The sequence below is a fragment of the Asterias rubens genome, chromosome 1 (genome assembly GCF_902459465.1).
Source record: "Asterias rubens chromosome 1, eAstRub1.3, whole genome shotgun sequence".
NCBI lineage: Eukaryota > Metazoa > Echinodermata > Asteroidea > Forcipulatida > Asteriidae > Asterias > Asterias rubens.
The window spans coordinates 30,827,021-30,848,409 of record NC_047062.1 but is presented as its reverse complement, the minus strand read 5'-3'; the positions used below and the strand labels follow the sequence as shown (position 1 = coordinate 30,848,409).

At 39.0% G+C, this 21,389-nt stretch overlaps 1 protein-coding gene across 4 annotated transcripts in view; it reads left to right on the top strand.

The window, feature by feature from the left end:
- Window positions 1-21,389, top strand: part of LOC117290418 (alpha-actinin-4-like) — a 50,350-nt gene that overhangs the window by 16,997 nt on the left and 11,964 nt on the right. The window contains exons 4-16 of one of the 4 annotated variants that reach the window (XM_033771819.1): window positions 2,159-2,246; window positions 10,525-10,603; window positions 11,142-11,223; window positions 11,728-11,813; window positions 12,422-12,514; window positions 13,051-13,128; window positions 13,659-13,676; window positions 15,300-15,455; window positions 15,805-15,881; window positions 17,523-17,652; window positions 18,368-18,459; window positions 20,096-20,204; window positions 20,896-21,036. In XM_033771819.1, coding sequence (XP_033627710.1) covers window positions 2,159-2,246; window positions 10,525-10,603; window positions 11,142-11,223; window positions 11,728-11,813; window positions 12,422-12,514; window positions 13,051-13,128; window positions 13,659-13,676; window positions 15,300-15,455; window positions 15,805-15,881; window positions 17,523-17,652; window positions 18,368-18,459; window positions 20,096-20,204; window positions 20,896-21,036 — 1,229 coding nt within the window. Of the gene's footprint in view, window positions 1-1,377; window positions 1,466-1,762; window positions 1,851-2,158; window positions 2,247-10,524; window positions 10,604-11,141; window positions 11,224-11,727; window positions 11,814-12,421; window positions 12,515-13,050; window positions 13,129-13,658; window positions 13,677-15,299; window positions 15,456-15,804; window positions 15,882-17,522; window positions 17,653-18,367; window positions 18,460-20,095; window positions 20,205-20,895; window positions 21,037-21,389 lie in introns of all 4 variants that reach the window. The other 3 variants (XM_033771827.1, XM_033771836.1, XM_033771844.1) reach the window with 3 other exon arrangements.

Below are 21,389 nucleotides of genomic sequence, written 5' to 3'. Positions count from 1 at the left end.
TTCCTGTAGAGGGAGCTGTTTTTCACAATGTTTTATATAATCAACAGCTCCCCATTACTCGTTACCATGTAAGTTTTTATGATAACAATTCTTTTAAGTAGTTACCTATAGTGTCCAGTGCCTTCAATGTCCTCTTTTAAACCATAAAGAGCTTCACCAAATCATTAATTCATTCCACTCACACAATTTGTCATAATTCCTTGTACATTGTACAAATAATGCGATTCCATTTTCTCTTCAGTTTCATGTTGTCATAACAAAACTTGTTTTATACTGATCGGAATGTAAAAAAAAAACATGCATGTCCATTTATATACGTGTTTAGAACTGTAACATGAGAGGTTTTTGTTTGTATGCAGGTACTTCATGTAGTGGAGACAGCCTTTCACACAACATTATTAACAACTTGTTTCTTCCCAACCTTTGTTCGTAGAATTGTTGTTGTACCCTTGTACAGTAAGAGCTAGTTTAGACTTGGGGGATTAAAGACACTGGACGCTATTGGCAATTGTCAAAAAGCTGTCTTCTCACTTGCTGTATCTCAACATATGCATAAAATAACAAACCTGTGAAAATTTTGACCCAATCGGTCGTCGAAGTTGCGAGACAATAATGAAAGAAAAAACACCCTTGTCACATGGAGTTGTGCGCTTTCAGAGTTGTGCGTTTTCAGCTTTCTAAATCTAAGGTCTCGAAATCAAATTCCTTGAAAATTACTTCTTTCTCGAAAACTACATCACTTCAGAGGGAGCCGTTTCTCACAATGTTTTATACTATCAACCTCTCCCCATTACTCATTACCAAGTAAGGTTTTATGCTAATAACTATTTTGAGTAATTACCAATAGTGTCCACTGCCTTTAAAACATTTGTCACCAGGGTTCTCCCCATGCACTTGAGCTAATGGGGCATCGTGCCGATAAGCACAAATTGTGGCCTGCTTGCATATCAAATTCACAAAATATCTCAAGAAGTATTTAGAATGTCCACAGATTGCACAATTAAGTTTTTACGTCAAGATAAACACCAGGTCTGCAGTTTTACACGGACGCCATTGCCTTCGTTGCCCCTGGTGCCCCTTCAAAAATTTCTTGTTGACTTTAAGATTTTCCGATGGAAGTGCCCTTTGCAAAATGAAAATGGCCTTGCCCTTTCAAAGTTGAAATTCCAGGACTGAAACACCAAGTAGAAAATTTGCCAAGGATCTCTCTTCAATTCAGCGTACTTCGGCCAAGCTTCAAAACTTTGGGGCTTGAAAGACCCATAGCTTTTGTAAAATCCGGGGGAGAACCCTGGAGTCACCCTTTCCTAAGAAAGTGAACACCAGACTTGATTTCATTCATATATGACAATATTAATGATGGTACGCCTGTTTCAGCCCATTCCTCCAAGGACGGCCTTCTGTTGTGGTGCAAGCGCAAGACTGCTCCCTACCGCAACGTCAACGTCTCCAACTTCCATCTTAGGTAACGCTGAGTGAAAGAGAGCATGCCGAAAGCCCACCCGTGGTTTCACTCGTTTTATCAAACGATTTTAAGTTTATTTATGTAGATTTCCCAGACAGTGTGTTCCTACTGACGATTTAATAACAGCATCCGTGACCTGCGATGGAGTCTAATCAAGCGTTTTTTATCCATTTTTTAGAGTAACTTTGTTTTAGTGTTGGTATACTATAGAACGGGCATGAGGTTTTATAACTAACAATGTGCATGAAGTGAACTTTTTCCTCCTTTTTACCGACATTGGGTAATTAAAATGTACAGAAATGACCGCTAAGGAAGGTCTGTTGCTGTGGTGTCAACGCAAAACACAACCCTATAAGAATGTAAGGGTCACCAACTTTGACACAAGGTAATCTGTCGGGCCCACTAGGGCAGACTTTTAATAGGTTATAGACCCCTTGCATTGGTCGCCATCACTGATGAAACGTACACTCTGATGAAACGTGTGCGCTCATGAAGAAACATGCACTTATAAAGAGTTATCATCGGCTGAGAGTTATGCGCAGCGCCTACACGCGCGCACGATTCCAGTGTTTGTCATCAATGATGGCCGCCAATGCAATCGGTCTGTAGCAACACATTAACTGTGCATGTTGGTGCATTGCATGTAACCTTTTTGGCATGGCCGTTTTGGTTTGTTATCTTGTCTAACCACAGAATCCACGGCCAAGGAAGGGCTGCTCTTATGGTGTCAGAGGAAGACGGCCCCTTACAACAATGTCCGCGTCCAGAACTTCCACACGAGGTGATACCATATTGTTGACTGTCCGAGTTCACTCCTCCTATCCACCCATCCACCTTCCTTCTTTCATCCGCTGAAACAGTAGACTGTCTGTGAATGTCTGTACTTCACTTAAATTACTGTGATCTTAAAGCAGAGTTGCTTATCCAACAGGAATTTATATCGGAACTTAAAGGGGCTTATTGACGTCAAATCGATTAAAATGTCGCTGTTTGGAATTACTCCTTGTCCTTATTTAAGGACTGTGCACTAAAACACCTACCTGTGCAAGTGTACTAGTGTCAAACATTCAGCTCTGCAAAACAGCGGACTGTGTTCTATACAGCTCAGAAGGTAGTCATCCAGCATTGCCAATACTGTAGTCGTTCACATCCTATGCATATGTGCATAATTTGCATATGTGCATCAATACAAAGCAGCAGACTAGAGATCACGGTAGTTTGAAGAAAATCTCTCCTACTTTGGCTCTTTTGGGGAAGCATGCCTGATACTTCCTGAAGACGACAGAGGCAAATGACCCTACCAATGAAATATGTTAAGTGCTCACCACAGGTTCGCACTTACACTAATGGTTGTCAATTGAGGGAACCATTGCGCCTTTTTGTATGGGAGTGATGGTGCTGTACGCCCGTACGTCTGCCTTGTTTGTCAACCAATAGTGTCTGTAAGGTTGCGTGAATGTAAGATTATTTCACGGGAGGGGCTCATTTTGTCCATGCCTCTGGTCATTGCTTTGGTGCCCTGTTGAAATGTCCCAGTACAAATTGAACTTGCCCCCTTAAAGGTGCTGTTATACTAGAAAAATGGCCTTGCCCTTACCAGAACGAAGTATCAGGTATGTGATAGGGCTCCCGAGCATAATTAAGAAAGTAACCAGGGCTTTACGAAACAGAACAATTTTGGGGAAGGGCTAGTAGCTTTTAATTTTTACTGGGGCAGAAATTGTTTCACAATACCAGATTCAAAATGAGAAAAAAACATAAGAAGACCAGAATCAAAATGATAATGTATTACCTGTTTCAGTTTTGATTTGACGGGTAGTAAAAAGAACACGATGGTACCATCATAAAGGCCTATTGTGTCTAGATCTTTATCAATTGGTTTTGTGCATGTCAGATACATGTAATAATTTAAAACGACCTTGATCATGCTGATCATAAAACTGTTCAGACAATAAGTGGACTTACTCAAGATAGACAACAACATAGTAAAAAGACATCGCAACTAAGCTTGGGCGATATCACGATATTAACGAATATCGCGATATTAATTTGGACACGATTTCGATATCGGATGGATTTGGTTTTAATCGAAATATCGATATATCGCGCGAGTTATCGCGATAATCGCGATGTATTTGCTGGCTGAGACATCTTGCACCCCATAGGTTTGGAGTAAAACCAGAAGAATAGGTAATTAAAACACCTCTCTTATGCTAGGACTGTCTCTTCTACAACTTTCACTTGGAGTTTTAAGACTGATGATGTCAAATTTCATTAATCGCGATTATATCGAATATCGCGATATATTGTCGGCGATATATCGTGAATAAAATAAATCGATATCGCCCAAGCTTAATCGCAACTTCAGTATGTAAATGTAGCGATGAGAAATTGTACACTTTTCTTTGAAGTCAGACTTTTTGTGTCAGCGTGGTGAAGAAAGTCAGCTGTGAATCGTTCTTAAGAAATTGTGCTCTTTGATCTTTTCCCCTAGTCAGCTAGTGCTGAATACACATCCCTAAAGGCTCTGTGAATTCCTTAAAGCTCTGTGAAATCTAAACCCCAGGTGGAAACACGCTCATCTCAACATGCCTAAAGTTTTGATCCTAGTTGTAGACTTTTTTTGGTCAACAATGCCTCTCCTCCCTTACTGTATCACATTACAAAACCTAAGATGAAAACATGAGGTATGGATTATACCACACATGACTTTACAGTAGAAAACAGATGTCGCTTATAAACGCTTAAATTAAAGGTTCGAATCCCACTCTAGTCAATTCTTTGTTCAACCCCACAAATCATTTCAAAATTTACCCAGTCAGTTTCCCTTGTGGTTTATATTGATATCTGAAACAAAAAGTCGCATCCCCTTAAGGTGATCCCCTGGCTGCCGCTTCCCAGGTTGTATCAGAATTTGGGTGTGATCCCTGGCTCAGTTGGTAGAGCGCCGGCACGTTAATCCGGAGGTCGTTGGTTCGAATCCCACTCTAGTCAATTCTTTGTTCACCCCAAAAAAATCATTTCAAAATTTACCCAGTCAGTTTCCCTTGTGGTTTATGTTGATAAATTAAAAGAACATGTAAAATACAATAGGATATAATCAGAATTATATGAAATAGGAATTTACGGGGAATATTGGTGCTCCCATTTTGGGATGATGCTGAGGAAGGGCAGGGCTCGATGAGATATTTGTATCATCGTAATTCATGTCATACGATCATAGTCTGATATTTTATTGCCTCAATTTATTATGAGTTTTTTTTTCTTCATCTGAAGCAGCTTGGCTTGACAACCATCCTTTGACATTTACCAGTCAATTCATTTAACCTCATCTTCAACTCGGCTCGTTCTGGGTCGGTTGTGATACTGAAATAATGAATTTTGTTGCCCTCCCCGTTATATTGGCATTCAATACTGAAAGTCGGGGCTGATGGGTTGAAAGGTTGTAATTTCTGGTTTCTCAATCAGGATGAATGGAAATAATGATATTCTCTGGCGTCAAATTAAACATCCAAGTCGTATTTCCGAAGTTTGATTGCTACTGACGCACATTTGGTTAAAGAAGAGGGGTGCCAAGGTCGATATTCAGTCCAATGCACTCATTTGCCAATAACTAAGACATGTTGGAGAGGTTTGCAGTAATACCATGTGAAAATCTCTTTAGAGAAGTGTTTGTTCTGAAAAAACTGATGACGAACGACTCAACGTTTCGATCTGTATGCTTCCATTTCCAATAAAAAGTGTCTCAAAGTGTGTGGACAAATGAGATATCTAATCTGATGGTCTACCTGATACACTTCCAGTGCAAACTTTGTCAATATCTGAGTCATCCACTTGACGTGACATTTGAAGTTGTAGATGGGTTTGTTTATTTTTGTAGTTTCATTTTTAGTTCATTCCTGAACTTTGATGGTATTAAATCAAAGCGGCATTGAAATTTATCTTTTGACGATGCACAATTCCTCGTTAGAGTGTTCAGTTGTTATTAATATCCAATGACGTCACGTTTCAAATTTAGCTCTGAAAGAGTATAAAACAAAACGTGAGGTTAGAGACTTGAGAATGCTATCTATTGAAAAATGAGTGCGTCGTCACAAAACTGAATTTGACCTTGGAGGCCCTCTTTGTTTAATTATATATTTATTATTTATTGCAACATCTTTATACATGATCAAAAGATCAGCGAAAACTTTACCTTTACCTGTTTTACCTTTATGTCATGTTTTACAAAAATGGCGGAACATCAACAACAGACTAAGAAAAGAAAAAAGGCTTGTCAGACAAAATCTCACAACGCGTGTCGTATCAGGAGTGAAACCTTACATTAATCAATTGAACAGCAGTCTGTACCCTCGCGTTGTTTACCACACAGTGTTGAAACGCACTGGCCGCCTGTAATAGTCTGCAGATGACTGCATGTGTGTAGTGACCGTACAGAGACGCATCCGTCTCGCACCATACCCACTCTTATCTGATAGATATAGCCACAAGAATTCAGTTAATGCGGAGAATGAACGACTTTTGAAGGCAAAAATAGTTCCAATGCTTGAGCCGGCCTCAAGCGAGCACATGCTCCCATGGGGTCGGACCTTGTGTGTTTGATGTCTCAGGTAGACAGTGGGAGTATTACGTTGCAATCAAATGATTAAGAGCTGAAACGCTGGATATTAAATTTGACAGTTGTAGCTGGGTGGAAAACCTTGCGTGGGTTTCATGAGATGAAACAGAGACTGTGTAGTCAAATGAAAATATAAATGAATTTGTCTAATGTGAAAGTGTAGATAGAACATTGTATCTGTCTCATTTTGATTGTGGTCAATGGCTTTCAAAGCAAAATGCAAGATTCATGTGTGACTGACAGTATGGAAAGTATAGTGTTTGAAAAGAAATATGTTAATTTCAACAGTTTTTGGGGAAAGATGAAGCATGTTAGGAAACTGAAATTTACTCAGGCAAGTTGTCAACGAAAAACCTCAGATCAGGCCTGATACTTCACGGAGGCAACGGAGGCGATTGCCTCCGTTGCCCCTTGCCATTGCCTTGGTGCCCTTGAAATGCTCCAGTAGAAATTTACAATTTCCTCATAGGGTGCCCTTTGCCACAGAGAAAATGCCTTGGTGCCCTTGCCCTTTAAAAAACGAAGCATACAGGCCTGTCAGATGATTATGCTTTAAATAGATAGTGGGCTGTTCATATTAGTACATTTTTCTTTCAATTGAAGATTCATTAATTATCAGTACGTTTTAGAATTAATGATTGCTGGGAGCCCTCGAGCCTGGTTCATTTCTCTTCATTCCCTCATTGTGTTTTTGGTTGTGTTCGTTTCATACATGTATGATACTTTTTAAAGGCAGTGGACACTATTGGTAATTCCTCAAAATAATTATCATCATAAAACCTTTCTTGGTTACGAGTAATGTGGAGAGGTTGATAATATAAAACATTGTGAGAAACAGCTCCCTCTAAAGTGACGTAGTTTTCGAGAGAGAAGTAATTTTCTACGAATTTGATTTCGAGACCTCAAGTTTAGAACTTGAGGTCTTGAAATCAAGCATCAGAAAGCACACAACTTTGTGTGACAAGGGTGTCTTTTCTTTCATTATTATCTCGCAACTTCGATGACCGATTGAGCTCAAATTTTCCCAGGTTTGTTATTTTATGCATATGTTGATATACACCAAGTGAGAAGACTGGTCTTTGACAATTACCAATAGTGTCCACTGTCTTTAAATAGTTGTATATTATATGTGTGTTTCTGTTCTTGTATACCACACCCATCCACCTTATTTGACAACAACCCATCCTTCATCTTTGCCCACAAACCCTTCAACCACACCCTATTACTGCACCATCACCTTCCAACTATACCCCAAACCTCTTAACCACACCCTTTGTGTACATACTTCAACCTGTACCCCTTAAACTATTTGACATACCCATTTACCACGCCCGCCATGCCCGTTTTCCAAACCCTTCAACTGATACCTTCCAACTGTACCCCAAACCTTTTGACCACGCCCTTTGTTTACACCCATCTGCCCATACCTTTAATTATTTGACACACCCATATACCCTAAGCCTACATTGTATCATCCACGCCCTTTGTTTACACCTGTCAACCATTAACCATGCCCTCTGACCACACCCTTTCATCATCATCTCATCACTTCATCGCTTCTCACTCTAACCTGACTTGAAAGAATGCCAAAATGGAAACTTTCTTTCAATGCATCATGTACTTTTACTTCTCATTTTAAAGTCCCTTTAATTTTTATTTTCACCACTAGTGTGCATATTTGTTATCATTTAAAAGCCAAAATCAATATCTTTCACAGATAAAAAAAAATGAAAATGCGTAGATCTTTATCAAAATATGAAAACACACATCTCTGCACCACGGCTTCAGCCTCTATAATTGTTTTATCATGTCTGAGGACACAGTATCTAATGTAGAGCTGTGAATGTTTTTTCAGCTTGTTGTCTGAACAAGCTGTTGAGCGTTGTTACATGATACCTGTGTATATTATTCCTGCATTGGGTGATCTCCTTGGGGGTTAAAATGAAAACGGTTTACAACAGAAGTTTGATTTTTTGTTGGAGTTTGATGCATGTACAGCAAACATGTTTGAAACTAAAACTTTAACAGGCAAACAGTTCCTACTCATTTTTTTGGCTCAAAACGACTTGACTTTCTTAGGCCTGGAATTACACACAGGCCACTTGGCCTTGGTGCCCTTCAGAAGTTTCCCATAGACTTTAAGATATTGCAATGGAAGTGCCCTTTGCAAAATGAAAATGGCCTTGCCCTTTCAACGATGAAATTCCAGGCCTGTTTCCTACAGTATTAATTGTACACTGAGATGTCACTGCACTATTTACCAGTGCTGCCGTTTCAGAATGGTTTATTTTCATCAGTGCATTTTTCTTATCCCATTCCCAATGTACATATGTGTGCTTACTGCCGAGAGTAAATAATCCAATGTGTATCTGCCCTAGATATCTACACTCCAGCACAAAGCAATCTCTTAAAACGCTATCACTTTGTGCATCAGCAATAGAAGCTATGCCTGTGTTATAACATGTCAAAGGTCGCATAGCACAGACAGAGTGTGTTTACTCACTTTTAACACCATCGTTATTTGTTTGACGCTGTTGTTAGTTTTGTTTTCAGGGGGGTTCGAAAATTAGGGCGGGGATCAATCTGAGATATGTTTCAATTTGCAGTTTGGTGACAGATAATAAATATCTGGTGAAGGCTGAAAATAAATTTACAGTATTTTAACCTTTCTGTTCCATGGTCATTTATCATATCCAGGTTTTTTTTTAAAGTCTAGAATTTTAACAGGGTCAAAAGTTGAAATAAAAGAACAACATATTGCTTACTTATAGCAAAAAATGAACAGGTAGATGAATTGTCTTAAAAGTGTTGGATGCTGAGTCAAAACAAATCAAGTGAACATTTAAATTTATTTTCCAATAGAAAAGAAGTGAAACCTACAAGTTCAGTTAAACAAATACATAAAATGGGGTTTGTAAAATAAATTGGAATTTTACCAATTTTAATATACGCCAAGGGTTGACTTTGCTTGTTGTCTTTGCATGTGATGATAAAATGCATCCGTTTATCTAACCTTTCTTTATCATCTAGTTTATTTGTGAGATGATTTTTTTTCTTTCTAGACCTGCATGGGAAAGCCTGATAAGACTTGCAATGAATGTATACACTTTGGGGTCCTAGGTTCATTCCAAATTTGGAGTAAAATTTGTATGGGTCACCAAATATTGACAGCGACAGCATGCATTAAAAATTACAAATTGAACACAAATCAATTACTTGCTAGAATGATCTCACTTTGCTTCTTCTCCTCTGAAATCTTGTGTTTCACCAAAATCCCTTCTCCTAAATTATTTTATTTATGTTTGTTCAACTCACTTGAAAATTGAACCAAGTGTTGGAGGGTTAAGCAAGCAGCAGCATGAGCTATCTTTCACAAACAACAATTGACATTCATTCCTGCAAAAAGAATTTCAAATTTCTTAATTGGATTTCCTAGTAGGATAACAAAAAATGGAAAAGTCTACTTAACTTTGGTGTGCTTGCTTTTTTTTTCTTTAACTGCATTTGATTTTCTGGAATGCGTCCTTATATAGTTTAGTTATTAAAAAAGTTCGCTTACAATAACAGAAGAAGATCTTAGTAAGATCTATTACAAGATGTATTTAATACTCCAAGCAAGTACTGAAAGTTCTGTACATTTTAGAGATATTCACAGAAAAGGGAACAAATGTCTTTCAAGGAGTTTTGACAAAATCTGACAACACCAGGTTTGAATCCCACCCAAGTAGCCTGTATATTCCTTAACCCCCGCAAGACTTGGAAAGCACTAAGTATACAGTGCTTCTCGCACATCGATTTAATGCTAAAATCAAGATAAATGTCTGATTTAGTTTTTTTGTCTTTTCATTTTTCTGACACCCCAAGTGATTTGCCACATACTCAATATTTTTTGTGTCCTGGGCCCATTCTCATAGAGCTGCTGGTGCGTCACAAAATTATGCTTACAAGAATTTAGGTTACCAACTAAAATGCCATTTATTTCATGAAAAATGTAGCAGGGGCTCAGACTAGGCTCTGCTGTAAATTAGATTCCCAGTCTACTCAGATGCAAATTAAAACAGCATTTTTGAAAACAACTTTTCCCTTTAAAGGTTTACATGCATTTACGTGTTTTAAATTACAACACCATGTTGTCATAATAGATGTTAAATTTGCATCGGGGATATAGAATGTTAATTTTGGTTTTGCCCTTACCCTAACACCGATGGGTGTAAGCACTGTATACATAGTACTTTCCCTATTCAGTGATTGCCGGTAGCTAGAGGCAGTTCAAATACTATGTTTTTTAGCAGCGGGTACCGCAACGATATAATAGATGTTAATTTTGCATCAGGGATAAAGAATGCGGTCAGATAAGACATGACGAAACCTGTGACTGATTAATTTTGTATTCTTAATGTTTAAATTGTTTTTTTTGTTCTTTTTCCCCCTTGATCATCAGCTGGAAGGATGGTTTGGCGTTCTGTGCTCTAATCCACAGACATCGTCCTGACCTTCTTGATTACAACAGTCTAAGTAAGGTAAGTACATTGTACCCAACCTCGTTCCAGGGGTGATCGATCGCTGCTTGCTTATCACCCCTGGTATTTGTTAGTAGGCCTATTGGAATAAGCATTTGGCTGATCCGTTCTCGTAAGGCATCATGTCAGTTTTCCCAAACACACATTGCAGTTAACTGTTGAATGAGCTGCATGCTAGCTTGATCGCTAGCTAGACCAGCATGCACCTCATTCTTTGCCTATTACGCGTTTACCAAGTATTTGCAATAAGGTCTATGAGCAACTGGTTCCCTCTGATTTTTGTTTGATCATGTGACATACATGCCTAACCTTGTTCTCAGGGGGGGGGGTGATCATTCTAGATAAAATCAATTCCAAACTGTTTGTTTGTTCCATTGCCTCGAGTACATGTACCTTATTAGTGTGGCTTTCTACTCCCAACTACTTTCATAACTGAAGAACCAGTAAGGTTTGCAGAGATTTTTTTATGAGTTGTCAAAAATGACCCGGTAATTTTTGTTCTTCTTTTTCTTTTTGAAAACCTTTATTTTGCACACAGGATGATCCCCAGAAGAATTTGGAACTTGCCTTTGAAGTGGCTGAGAAGCACCTGGACATTCCCAAGATGTTGGATCCCCAAGGTAGGGTTGGCTCAAACAGACCCTAGGGATGGGGGGGGGGGGTTGGAGTTCATTATCCACAAGATGCTATACTTCTAAGGGAGGTTGCGTTTGGGTTTAGGAAACACATCGCTATTTTCAACTCTTTAATTTCCAAGAGTTTTACAATTATTAGGGCTTTATAAAATAACCAATTTCTGAGGATTTTTCCCAGATTTCAGAACATTCTCAAAATCTTCTTTGAAGCCCTTTATTTATCTTGAGAGAAGTAAAGCATTCACAAAGCGGAGAAGGAAACAGTACATCATATGTACTAACTTGTAGTTAAGTGTTTAAGATGCTGCACAGAGTCGTTGAACTTCTAGAAGTGTAACAGCTTGAAGGTTATGGTTTTAGAATAAGGAAAAGTCCAGGCCTGCATTCTTGAAGTCTGTGGAGGTGAAAAGAAAATGGGAAAAAACAACACATTTTGTGAAATGATTTGTCGTTCAGTGATTCACTAGTTTGTGTTGTTTTACATGACAGATATTATCAACACGGCCAAGCCAGACGAACGCTCCATCATGACTTACGTCTCATGCTACTACCACGCATTCGCTGGAGCTCAACAGGTAAGTTGGAACTTGGCTTTTGGGCAAACTGAAAGAGATACATGTACATTTGAATATTTAGACCAATCCATATGCGCAAGTGCTGCATGCCGCGCTCCCCGTTTGTTTTATACAGAGATACATCATCTCTTCTGCTGTAGAAGGTTTCCTGAAAATAAATAAATCTTTCTAAGTTCTTGCCAATTATGGAAACTTTCCCCTTATTATAATAATAATAAGACTTGTAATGCGCACATATCCACCCTGCTGGGTGTTCAAGGTTCAAGGCGCAGAACATTATTTCATTTCATTTATTTTTATGTTGAGTGTTATTTTAAATATCTCCCTGATTGTTGTAAACAAAATCTTCCTGATTGCAAGATGCGAATCTTGGCAGCTCTGTATACTGTTATTAATAATATTCTTAATAGATGTTAAATTTGCATCGGGATAAAGAATATAAATTTTTGGTTTTCACTCATATACCGATGAGAATTAGCACTGTTCCCGGGTTCTGTAAAAAAAATATCACAGGCATATAGCTCTGGTGGGATTCAAACCCACGACCCTTGCAATTCTAGAGCAGTGTTAATAAGATAATTATTGTCTTTCCTTTTTCTGACGCACAGGCAGAGAATGCAGCTAACCGTCTCTGTAAGGTCTTGAGAATGAATCAAGACAACGAGAAACTCATGGATGAGTATGACCGACTCGCCAGTGACGTAAGTATCACCCCAGAGATAAATTTATTTGTTTACTTATGTATTTCAAACGGCAGTTTTAGGTTACAATGTGTTGAGAAGCAGGCATGCAAGGGCGCCTTTGGCATGTTCGGCAGCCAGCCACATCAACCTATTAAGACCAGGGAGCACAGCCATAGATTTGATTGTTTAATTGTTCCCGAGGGAGGAAAACAAGATGGTCTGGAAAACCCTCATTGCACGGCAGAGAACAAACGCACAACTCAACTCAATATGGCCCTCGCCGGGTATCAAACCAGGGTCACCTTGGTGAGAGGCGAGCGCTTTACACACAAGCCAACCATGCCCGCCCTGAAACCACTGAGCCTACCTGATCCTCATTCCCCAGGACAATGTTAAAGTGTAAACATATCAAAAATAAAGTTAAATAATAAATAAACTGTTGCTAAAAGTAACAATGGAACAAAAATCTTAAATCCGTGTAATTCTAGCACATTTACCTGATAGCCATAGAGTGTTTCTCTGAATCTAAAGTTGTATTTGATCTTTGTTTACAGCTACTGGAGTGGATTAAACGTAAGCGCCCATGGCTTGAGGACAGAACTCTGCCAGAAAACAACTTGCCAGCTGTCCAGGTAAGAATCTTTACACTCCCCTCCCCCCACATTTCATTTTATTCCAAGCAGAATAACATTTTCCCTGATTTTCTCTGAATGAATTTTGACAGTTGATGCACATATATTACACAAACGTTTGCCTCTGCTGTGGAAAATGCACAAATGCAAGTAAAAACTAAAAGAGTTGCTGTAGAGATCCAAATAACAAATTCTATCCATCAGCCGATGTTAGTTAGAATTTGTTATTTGGATCTCTACAGCAATTCTTTTAGTTTTTAATTAACTCTCAACCACAACCAACCAACCAACCAACCAACACCCCAACAACAAACAAACCAAGGAACACCCCCACAAACAAACGAGCAATGCAAGAACCATTGCATCATTGGAGGATTGTTTTTTGAATCTATCAAGTAAGCTGATTAACAAAAAACTAGGTAAATTGCTGGGTTTAAATCTGACAAAATAAGACTGAGAATCTTTAAACTGTTACATCATCTAAGTAATGTTGACTTTTCTTTTGTAAATTGGCTGCGCTTCTGTTGTAGAGTCTTCAAGTAGCAGAGGTTTGTCTCATGTAATGAACAGCGTATACATAGCTTATATTTGTAGATATAGATGCACAGTGTGTGTAGTGGTGTGCAATGATCTGAGCCCATTATTCATAGAGCTGCTTAAGCGCAAAATCGTAGCTAAACACAACAAAATTATGCTTACCAGATTAAGGTTATGGAAAGGTTTACGGTGACGCCATGTGATGATAATCTCTGAACGAGTTGGGGTGGTTCTGAAAAGAACCGTTGGTTTCAACTCAACGGTTCGATCAGTATTCTCTGATTGTCTTCTGTAGAAAAGTTACCAACCAAAATACCATGTCACATGCATCATTTCTGACTGGTATCCTGCTTTGTTTTGCTTAGTACGAACATGTGTCTGCTGAACAGCTCCATGATATTGGGCACTGGTTGGTCTTTCATCAAGTGTTTATTTGTTTATTTTGTTTTTTTTAGTATGTGCACAGTGAACAGATGTGGAGTGCCTATTGCACAAAGTGTATCCCCAACAAAAGTCTGGAGATTTGCATGAGTGACTTTGTACATACCCTGTCCATTCAGTTTACCCAGTGTATTTCCATTCAGTTTGCCCTGTGGTCTTGGTCAGACCGTGAACATTGTATTCTGTGCAAATTCCAAGCATTTTAACTGTTGTTAACCACACTCCCACTACCTTTATGTGGAGTACTTATTCTTGCAAGTTCAGCAATCAACTAATGGGTGCTTTGTCATGGTTTTAACTGATAGATAAACTATGCTGATTGTGGTAATAATTATTTAGGGCACAAACAGTAGCAACAAATATGCTTACCTTAAAAAGGTTATCAGCCAATATAAATACCCTAGTCTAAGGCTTCGACTCATTAATGTACACAATAAAACTAACACCTGCAAATTTCATTTCAAAAGGTGGTCATGTTTTTGAGGTATCACCGAAAATCCTGAGCGAATGTGTCCACGCAGGAAAAACAATTTCGAATAGTAATGCACAATCTGAGAAACATTACAAGAAACAAAATGCTTCTTAAAGACACTGGACACTGTTGGTAGATGTCAAAGACCAGTCTTCTCACTTAGTGTATCTCAACATATGCATAAAATAACAAACCTGTGAAAATGATTTTCAAGTAGCGACTGACACATTGAGGGAAATTATTTCACTGTCCCACCATATGCCTTACTCCCAATGTTTATTTAATGTGGTAGTGTAGAATTCCTGTTTTTCCCGTGAAATAAGTACATGCACAGTCCCCCTAATTTCAGTGTTGTGCTGTTAAATTTATTCGTTGGACTGTTCCTGCAGCCTCTCTAGGAATATTTCACATGTGTTCAAAACAATATTTTGAGAATGTGTTTAAAATCTGGACTAATTCTCCGCCAGAGTTTGTGAGCTTATGCTGAGAGGACCCTAACACCAATAACTTTCATAGTACATTCTGTACTTATGTAGAATCACATGAAAGGAATGCTGAGAAAAAGAAAAAATATGCATTTTGGCTTATTTTGTGCAGGTTAGTGTTCTGGGCCATTCAGAAGTATTTAAGTTATTTTCATTTAAATTTTGGTGAAATGCCCACCCCGCCCAACCATATTTTTTACGTTTGTTGACATTTTATTTTGTGCTATTCTTTGCAGGATAAGCTTGACGAGTTCCGCAACTATCGTGGGAAGGAGAAGCCTCCGAAGACAGAAGAGAAGGGCCAGTTAGAGACGAACTACAACACCCTGCAGACTAAACTCCGTCTCAGCAACAGACCTGCGTACATCCCACAGGAAGGCAAACTGGTCTCGGTACGTCAAGACCTTCTTCTTCAACCCATTTCTCTTTTCAAACTAACTCAACTCAGATCTCTATAATAATAACAACGGACATTTGTAAAGCGCCATCTCTGTCGGAAAGTGGGCCTTGGACAATACTGTTTACCGAAAGTGTCCAATGGCTTTAGAGTATAAGACTTCCTTAGCAACTCTCGTACCCATAGATGTAGCCGCCAATTCTGATATGACCTTAATATCTTTGAAGTACCAAGATAAAATATGATATGGTATTCTTCCTATGCTTCTGTAGTCTGAACTTGCTCAAGGATTTTCACATGTTTCTCTGTGGTATTAATTCTGTTCTTGCTTTTTTTTTCACCAGGATATAGCCAAAGCATGGAAGGGGCTGGAGCAGTCTGAACGTGGCTTTGAAGATTGGCTGCTGTCGGAGATGAGAAGGTAAACATTGTCCTCCATCATCCTACGTTGTTTCGAAAAATGGCCAATGTGATTGTGTACAGTCTTTAGTGAAAACATGGCTGTACTATGCGGGCGAGATTTTCTCCCTACTTAAGGAAATTTTTCCAATTACAGGGATGTGATTCTCAGTTTTAAAACAAAATTCCTGGGTTTTTTTTTTTTTGCCCCAAAAAAAAAGAAAAAAAAAAAAAAACATATAATAACACCCCAGATTGACACCCCAGATCGGCGTCTGTTGTGGTAACAGATTATCAATGTCATGTTTGCTTACATTTAGCTGTGACCTATGGCAGACAATTTATTATATCCATGCATTATGAAAGTACATTGCAGCTAGATTAAATTTCAGAAAGCAGTGGTGCGTGGAATTGGTATAATTTATAGGGCTGCAGGCCACACATGGTGTCTGTGCATTATGGAACAGCAGGCAGCTCATACACAGAGACATTAGTGTTTGTGTCTGCAGGAAGAATTTATTATTTGTGTGGGTCATGAATATGCACATGCTGTCTGGTCTAACAAGGCTTACCCAAACTCCAAACTCCAACAGAGCTGAGAATGCAGTTTGGATAGGTATCCTTAGAACTGTCAAAGTGATGTTTGAAGCTTTGCGTGGCGTAGATCATAGGAAAGACTAGAAAACTTGCGGGTACAACCATGTAGGGGTAAAGAACTTGGAACCCGAGCTTTCCTTTCTGTTAAAGTAAACAGAAAATTTCAAATCCTACTTAAAAGCTTTGCGTTGTTTTGATCATAAAATGTAAGAAAAACTGGAGTAGTAAAATTGGGGGGTGCAACCATGTGTACAAATCGTTTGCCGTGACGCTGCCCATGGCCAAGCGGTTAAGAGCCTCAAACTTAAGCTCTGAGCCAGTGTTTCTGATCAGCAGAGTGTGGGTTCCAGACGTATTCATGACACTTGTATCCTCAAAGGAAGACACTTAACCATTGTTGCTCCATCCTTTGGGTGGACTTGAAGCCATAAAGTCCCATGTGTTGTTATAAAAACTATCAATGCCCTTCAAAGACCTCAGTAGACTAATCGCTACAAGAAGGGGTTCGCCCTGGTGTGTCTGGTTGTTTGTTTATCTTCAACCATGATTTGGAGGCCATCTTTTTTTCTTTCTTTTTTTATGCAAGTCGCCAGATACACAATACGGTGTGGGCTAAAATTATTTTTTTCCGGAGGCAGTTGCCACCTACTCCTAGGGCTGAAACAGGGGTACCCCCTTTACAGTCCATATGGATGTAGGCTTAGGTATCATCAGTCAGAAGCTTGGCTGGTAGAGCAGAAAGCACTACCTCCCCAATTTTACGTAGCAAGTGTCACGACCGGGATTTGAACCCACACTCTGCTGATCAAACACCAGAGCTTGAATCCGGTGCTCTTAACCGCTCGGCCATGACACGCTGATCTCAAAAGGAAGGAAGAAGTGTTTTTTAGTAGGAGACCACATGGTCCTTCTCAGAGCCAACACAAGAGTTTGATACATGAACATGGTAGTGCCGCTAGCATACTTTCTTGTTTTATTGTTATTACAAAATGAAATGAAGTTTAACAATTTGTAAGGACATGGAAACAATTTGCAGTGGAATAAACTAACTGTTTGGCTTTTGTAGACTGGAGCGCTTGGATCACTTGGCAAGGAAGTTCCATCACAAGTGTAACATCCACGAGGGATGGGCAGAAGGCAAGGAACCAGACCTTGAAAATAATGACTACACAGGAGTCAAGCTCAATGAAATTTATGTGAGTACAAACCTCTGATTATTAGAAAGTACGGAGCTTTAGAAGTGCCATCCGAACTTACTGTGATCTTGCAATAGGTATCTCGGACAGTTGAGGTTTTGAATGTAGGATGATGAAGTCTTAAAAAGTATAACTAATGACGACGATGACATCTTGGAAATAGGACTTGCTGATATAGAGAATATTTTTGGGGGTTTACCAATTGTATGTAAAGCACTGAATACTCAGTACTTTCCTGAGTGAGTTCTGTGAAAGAAAACAGGGCCCAATTTCATGGCTCTGCTTACCGTAAGCACAGAATTGGCGCTTACGGAAGCAGGAAATTCTGTGCTTACAGCAAGCGTATTTCACAGGTTAGCAGCGAAATTTGGCGCTTGCACGTAAGCGGGGAATCGTGATCGTAAGCGCAGAATTCGGCGGTAAGCAGAGCCATGAAATTGGGCCCAGCTGATTACTCTGATGAGATTTAAACCCGTGACAATCTTGGTGGTTACTGGTGAGAGATTTTCTCTAGAATTGGCAAGGTCATTGTGCCAAATATACAAAAATGAAATCATTCTCTCCGCTGATTGTTCACAGGCTGTCGTCTAGCCTGTTTCACTCCACTGCAGGAGCAAAGCCTCTTCACCAATTCACTCTATCCTGCCCTGTCTGTTGCCAAGCAATCCCCCTGTATGTACTTAGTTCATCTCTCCATCTTCTGTTTTGTTCACAGGCATTGAAGAAGAAACACGAGGCCTTTGAGAGTGACCTGGCAGCCCATCAAGACCGTGTAGAACAGATTGCTGCTATCGCTCAAGAAATGAAGTAAGAATTTGTCTATATTCTTTGGACGGGGAGGTTTTTCATGCAAATCACAACAGATAAGGTGTTACTCTATCTAATTTTGACATAAGTAGGATTTGAAACTTTGCATGGTGGAAGTAAGATATAGAAAAGTTTGCAGTAACACCATGTAATAACAATCTCTAAATGAGTTGGGGTGGTTCTGAAAAGAACCGTTTGATTAACTCGACGTTTCGATCAGTATGCTCTGATCGTCTTCTGGAGAATTTAACAATTGGATGGAGGGAGCCAATGAAGACCTGGTAGATGTCTTCAGTGTTCACACTGTGGATGAAATCAGAGTAAGTCAGAGATGGAGACTTTATTCGTGAAAGTTTTTTTGCATTCTCCAGATGACGATCAGATCATACTGATCGAAACGTCGAGTTAATCCAACGGTTCTTTTCAGAACCACCCCAACTCATTGAGAGATTGTTATTACATGGTGTTACCGCAAACTTTTCTATAATTTTGACATGTTGTAATAAATACATGTTAGTACACCACACGAGAATTGTAAACAAAATTGAACCAGTTTTGAGATGTGCCTTAGATTTTCTTCTTAAAAAAAAAGGTATAAGATCATCATGAAATGAAAGATTTCATGTTTTCTTCCATTGAACTGTGTACAAATTGTGCCTGCATGAAGTTCTGGCTTTGTGGCTCTTTTGTTAACATGTCTATAGTGTTTAAAAAATAACCTCACACATGTGAATGGTATCAAATGGTTATCGTTTTTTGGGTTTTTTTTTTTTTCATTTTTCTTTTCCTGTTTGTTTGTTTTTATATTTGTATAGGGAAATGGTCTTAGTTTTTTGGTGTGAGTTTCCTGTTTGAGTTTTTGTTCCTCTTTTCCCGCAAGCTTTTGGCAACATATTCTCTTTTGCCTTCCTGGATCCAATCATTTTGCGGAAGGGACTGGCAAATGTTCACAAATTAAATGACTTGTACATCACCACATGAAAGGAAAGAAAAAGATAGATTTGGGGAAACAGTTAAAGAAATTAGATTCTGAAGTGTTGATCATTGTCTCCCTTAACAGTGGTCCGCTGGCCAAATGCTAGTTCAAACACCTTTAAGTTGGGTCACACCACTAATTCTCAAAGCGTCCAAACTCGTCCTGAAATATTGTGAAGTGGATTTGGTGTAGCTTGTTGGCTTGTTGGCATCTATAACGTAACCCTAGTCAGTTAAATTCTTGTAACAAGTTGGGTCTGTCTGTGAACGGGATGAACATGCTACAAACAGACCCGGTCTGCACACATACATGTATATCCAAATGATGCCAGACAGTAGCAACAATAATAATAATAATAATAATAATAAAAATAATAAGACATTTGAAAAGCGCCTAATGCAAAAAGCCTCTAAGCGCATAAAGAGAACAATAAAATAAATAATGAGAGAAAGATACAAGATACAAATAAACAAATCACAAAAAAGCAGTTTTAAACAAATGAGTTTTCAACAGGTACTTAAAACATAGTAAAGAACTAGCCTGGCAAATATACTACACAGGAAGACTACTCCAAAGAAACGGTGCAGCATATGAAAAAGACTCTAGTCTAGCAAGAGTCTGTATAATATTAAAACAAGTTTTGATTTATTTTCTGTACAGTATCCTGGAGTACCATGACATCGGACCCATCAATACTCGATGCCAGGCAATCTGTGATCAATGGGACCGGTTGGGTACCTTGACTTCTGCACGCAGACTAACACTGGAAGTAAGTCCCTGTCTTCAAGTGTTCTTCTAGTCTGGTAGAATTTTTAGCATAGGGTCAGGTATCATAAACGCACAGCAAAATTCTGAACCCTAAGTTGGGGGGGAGGCCCATTTCAGAGAGATGTTTTAAGCTGATGTGATTACAAGTCAAAACTAGTTGCTTACTGTTAAAACTGGGTTTCTTTGTCCATACATAAGGGAATAATAGGGGAGCGACGAGTTCTTAAATGGCCGTTTAAAACCGGCAATGTTTTAAACCCGTTTAAGAACAAGTCACTACTCTTTTATTCCCATTCATAAATGCCCTTTTGTCACATTTCTAGACAATCTGCCACTTGTTTCCTGTGCGAATTTGCGAATTTTTTCAAATTTTCAAAATCTGTTGTGAAAACGTTTTGTGTGTGTCAGGTGGTGTGTATAGGCGCGTGCACACATTATATTACGCGATGTAACTAATAGCTATGAATTGCGTTCCGCAGAAGTGAAGTTGGCGTACATGAGCTTGCGCACCTAACACGCGAAGCCAGCCGGTCTTACAGCTCAAGCTGGTCATTATCAAACATTTAAACACCCCACGAATAGGAATAGTGAAACTCTATGGGGTATTTATAAATAGATGATATACTAAGGGGGCTGTAAACGCATCCTTGAGGAACCATTTATAACACCAAACCTTCTTTCCGTTGTCACAGAAAATAGAAAACCTTTTGCAAAGAGTGGACTCACTGTTCTTAGACTTCGCCAAGAAGGCCGCACCGTTTAACAATTGGATGGAGGGAGCCAATGAAGACCTGGTAGATGTCTTCAGTGTTCACACTGTGGATGAAATCAGAGTAAGTCAGAGATGGAGACTTTATTCGTGAAAGTTTTTTTCAAAAGTGGTATTTGTTGACAAAAAAACCTGATGTCTTCAGTGTTCACACTGGATGAAATCAGAGTTAGTCAGAGATTTTTTCTACAATAGCTTTTTTTTTTTTTAAATGGCAACTGTTGACAATCGATTTTCGTTTTATTTCATTCTTTAAGTGTATGGCCCTGAGCCCTCCTACTCTATGGAACATTTTCCAGTGAGTTGGTCCTGTACCAGGCCAAGTATGTGGAAGTGGGTGTTGGAGCAGTTATGTCCACACAGAATTATCCATAATTTAGAATTCAGGATCTGAGAAATATTTCACGCAGAAATGTT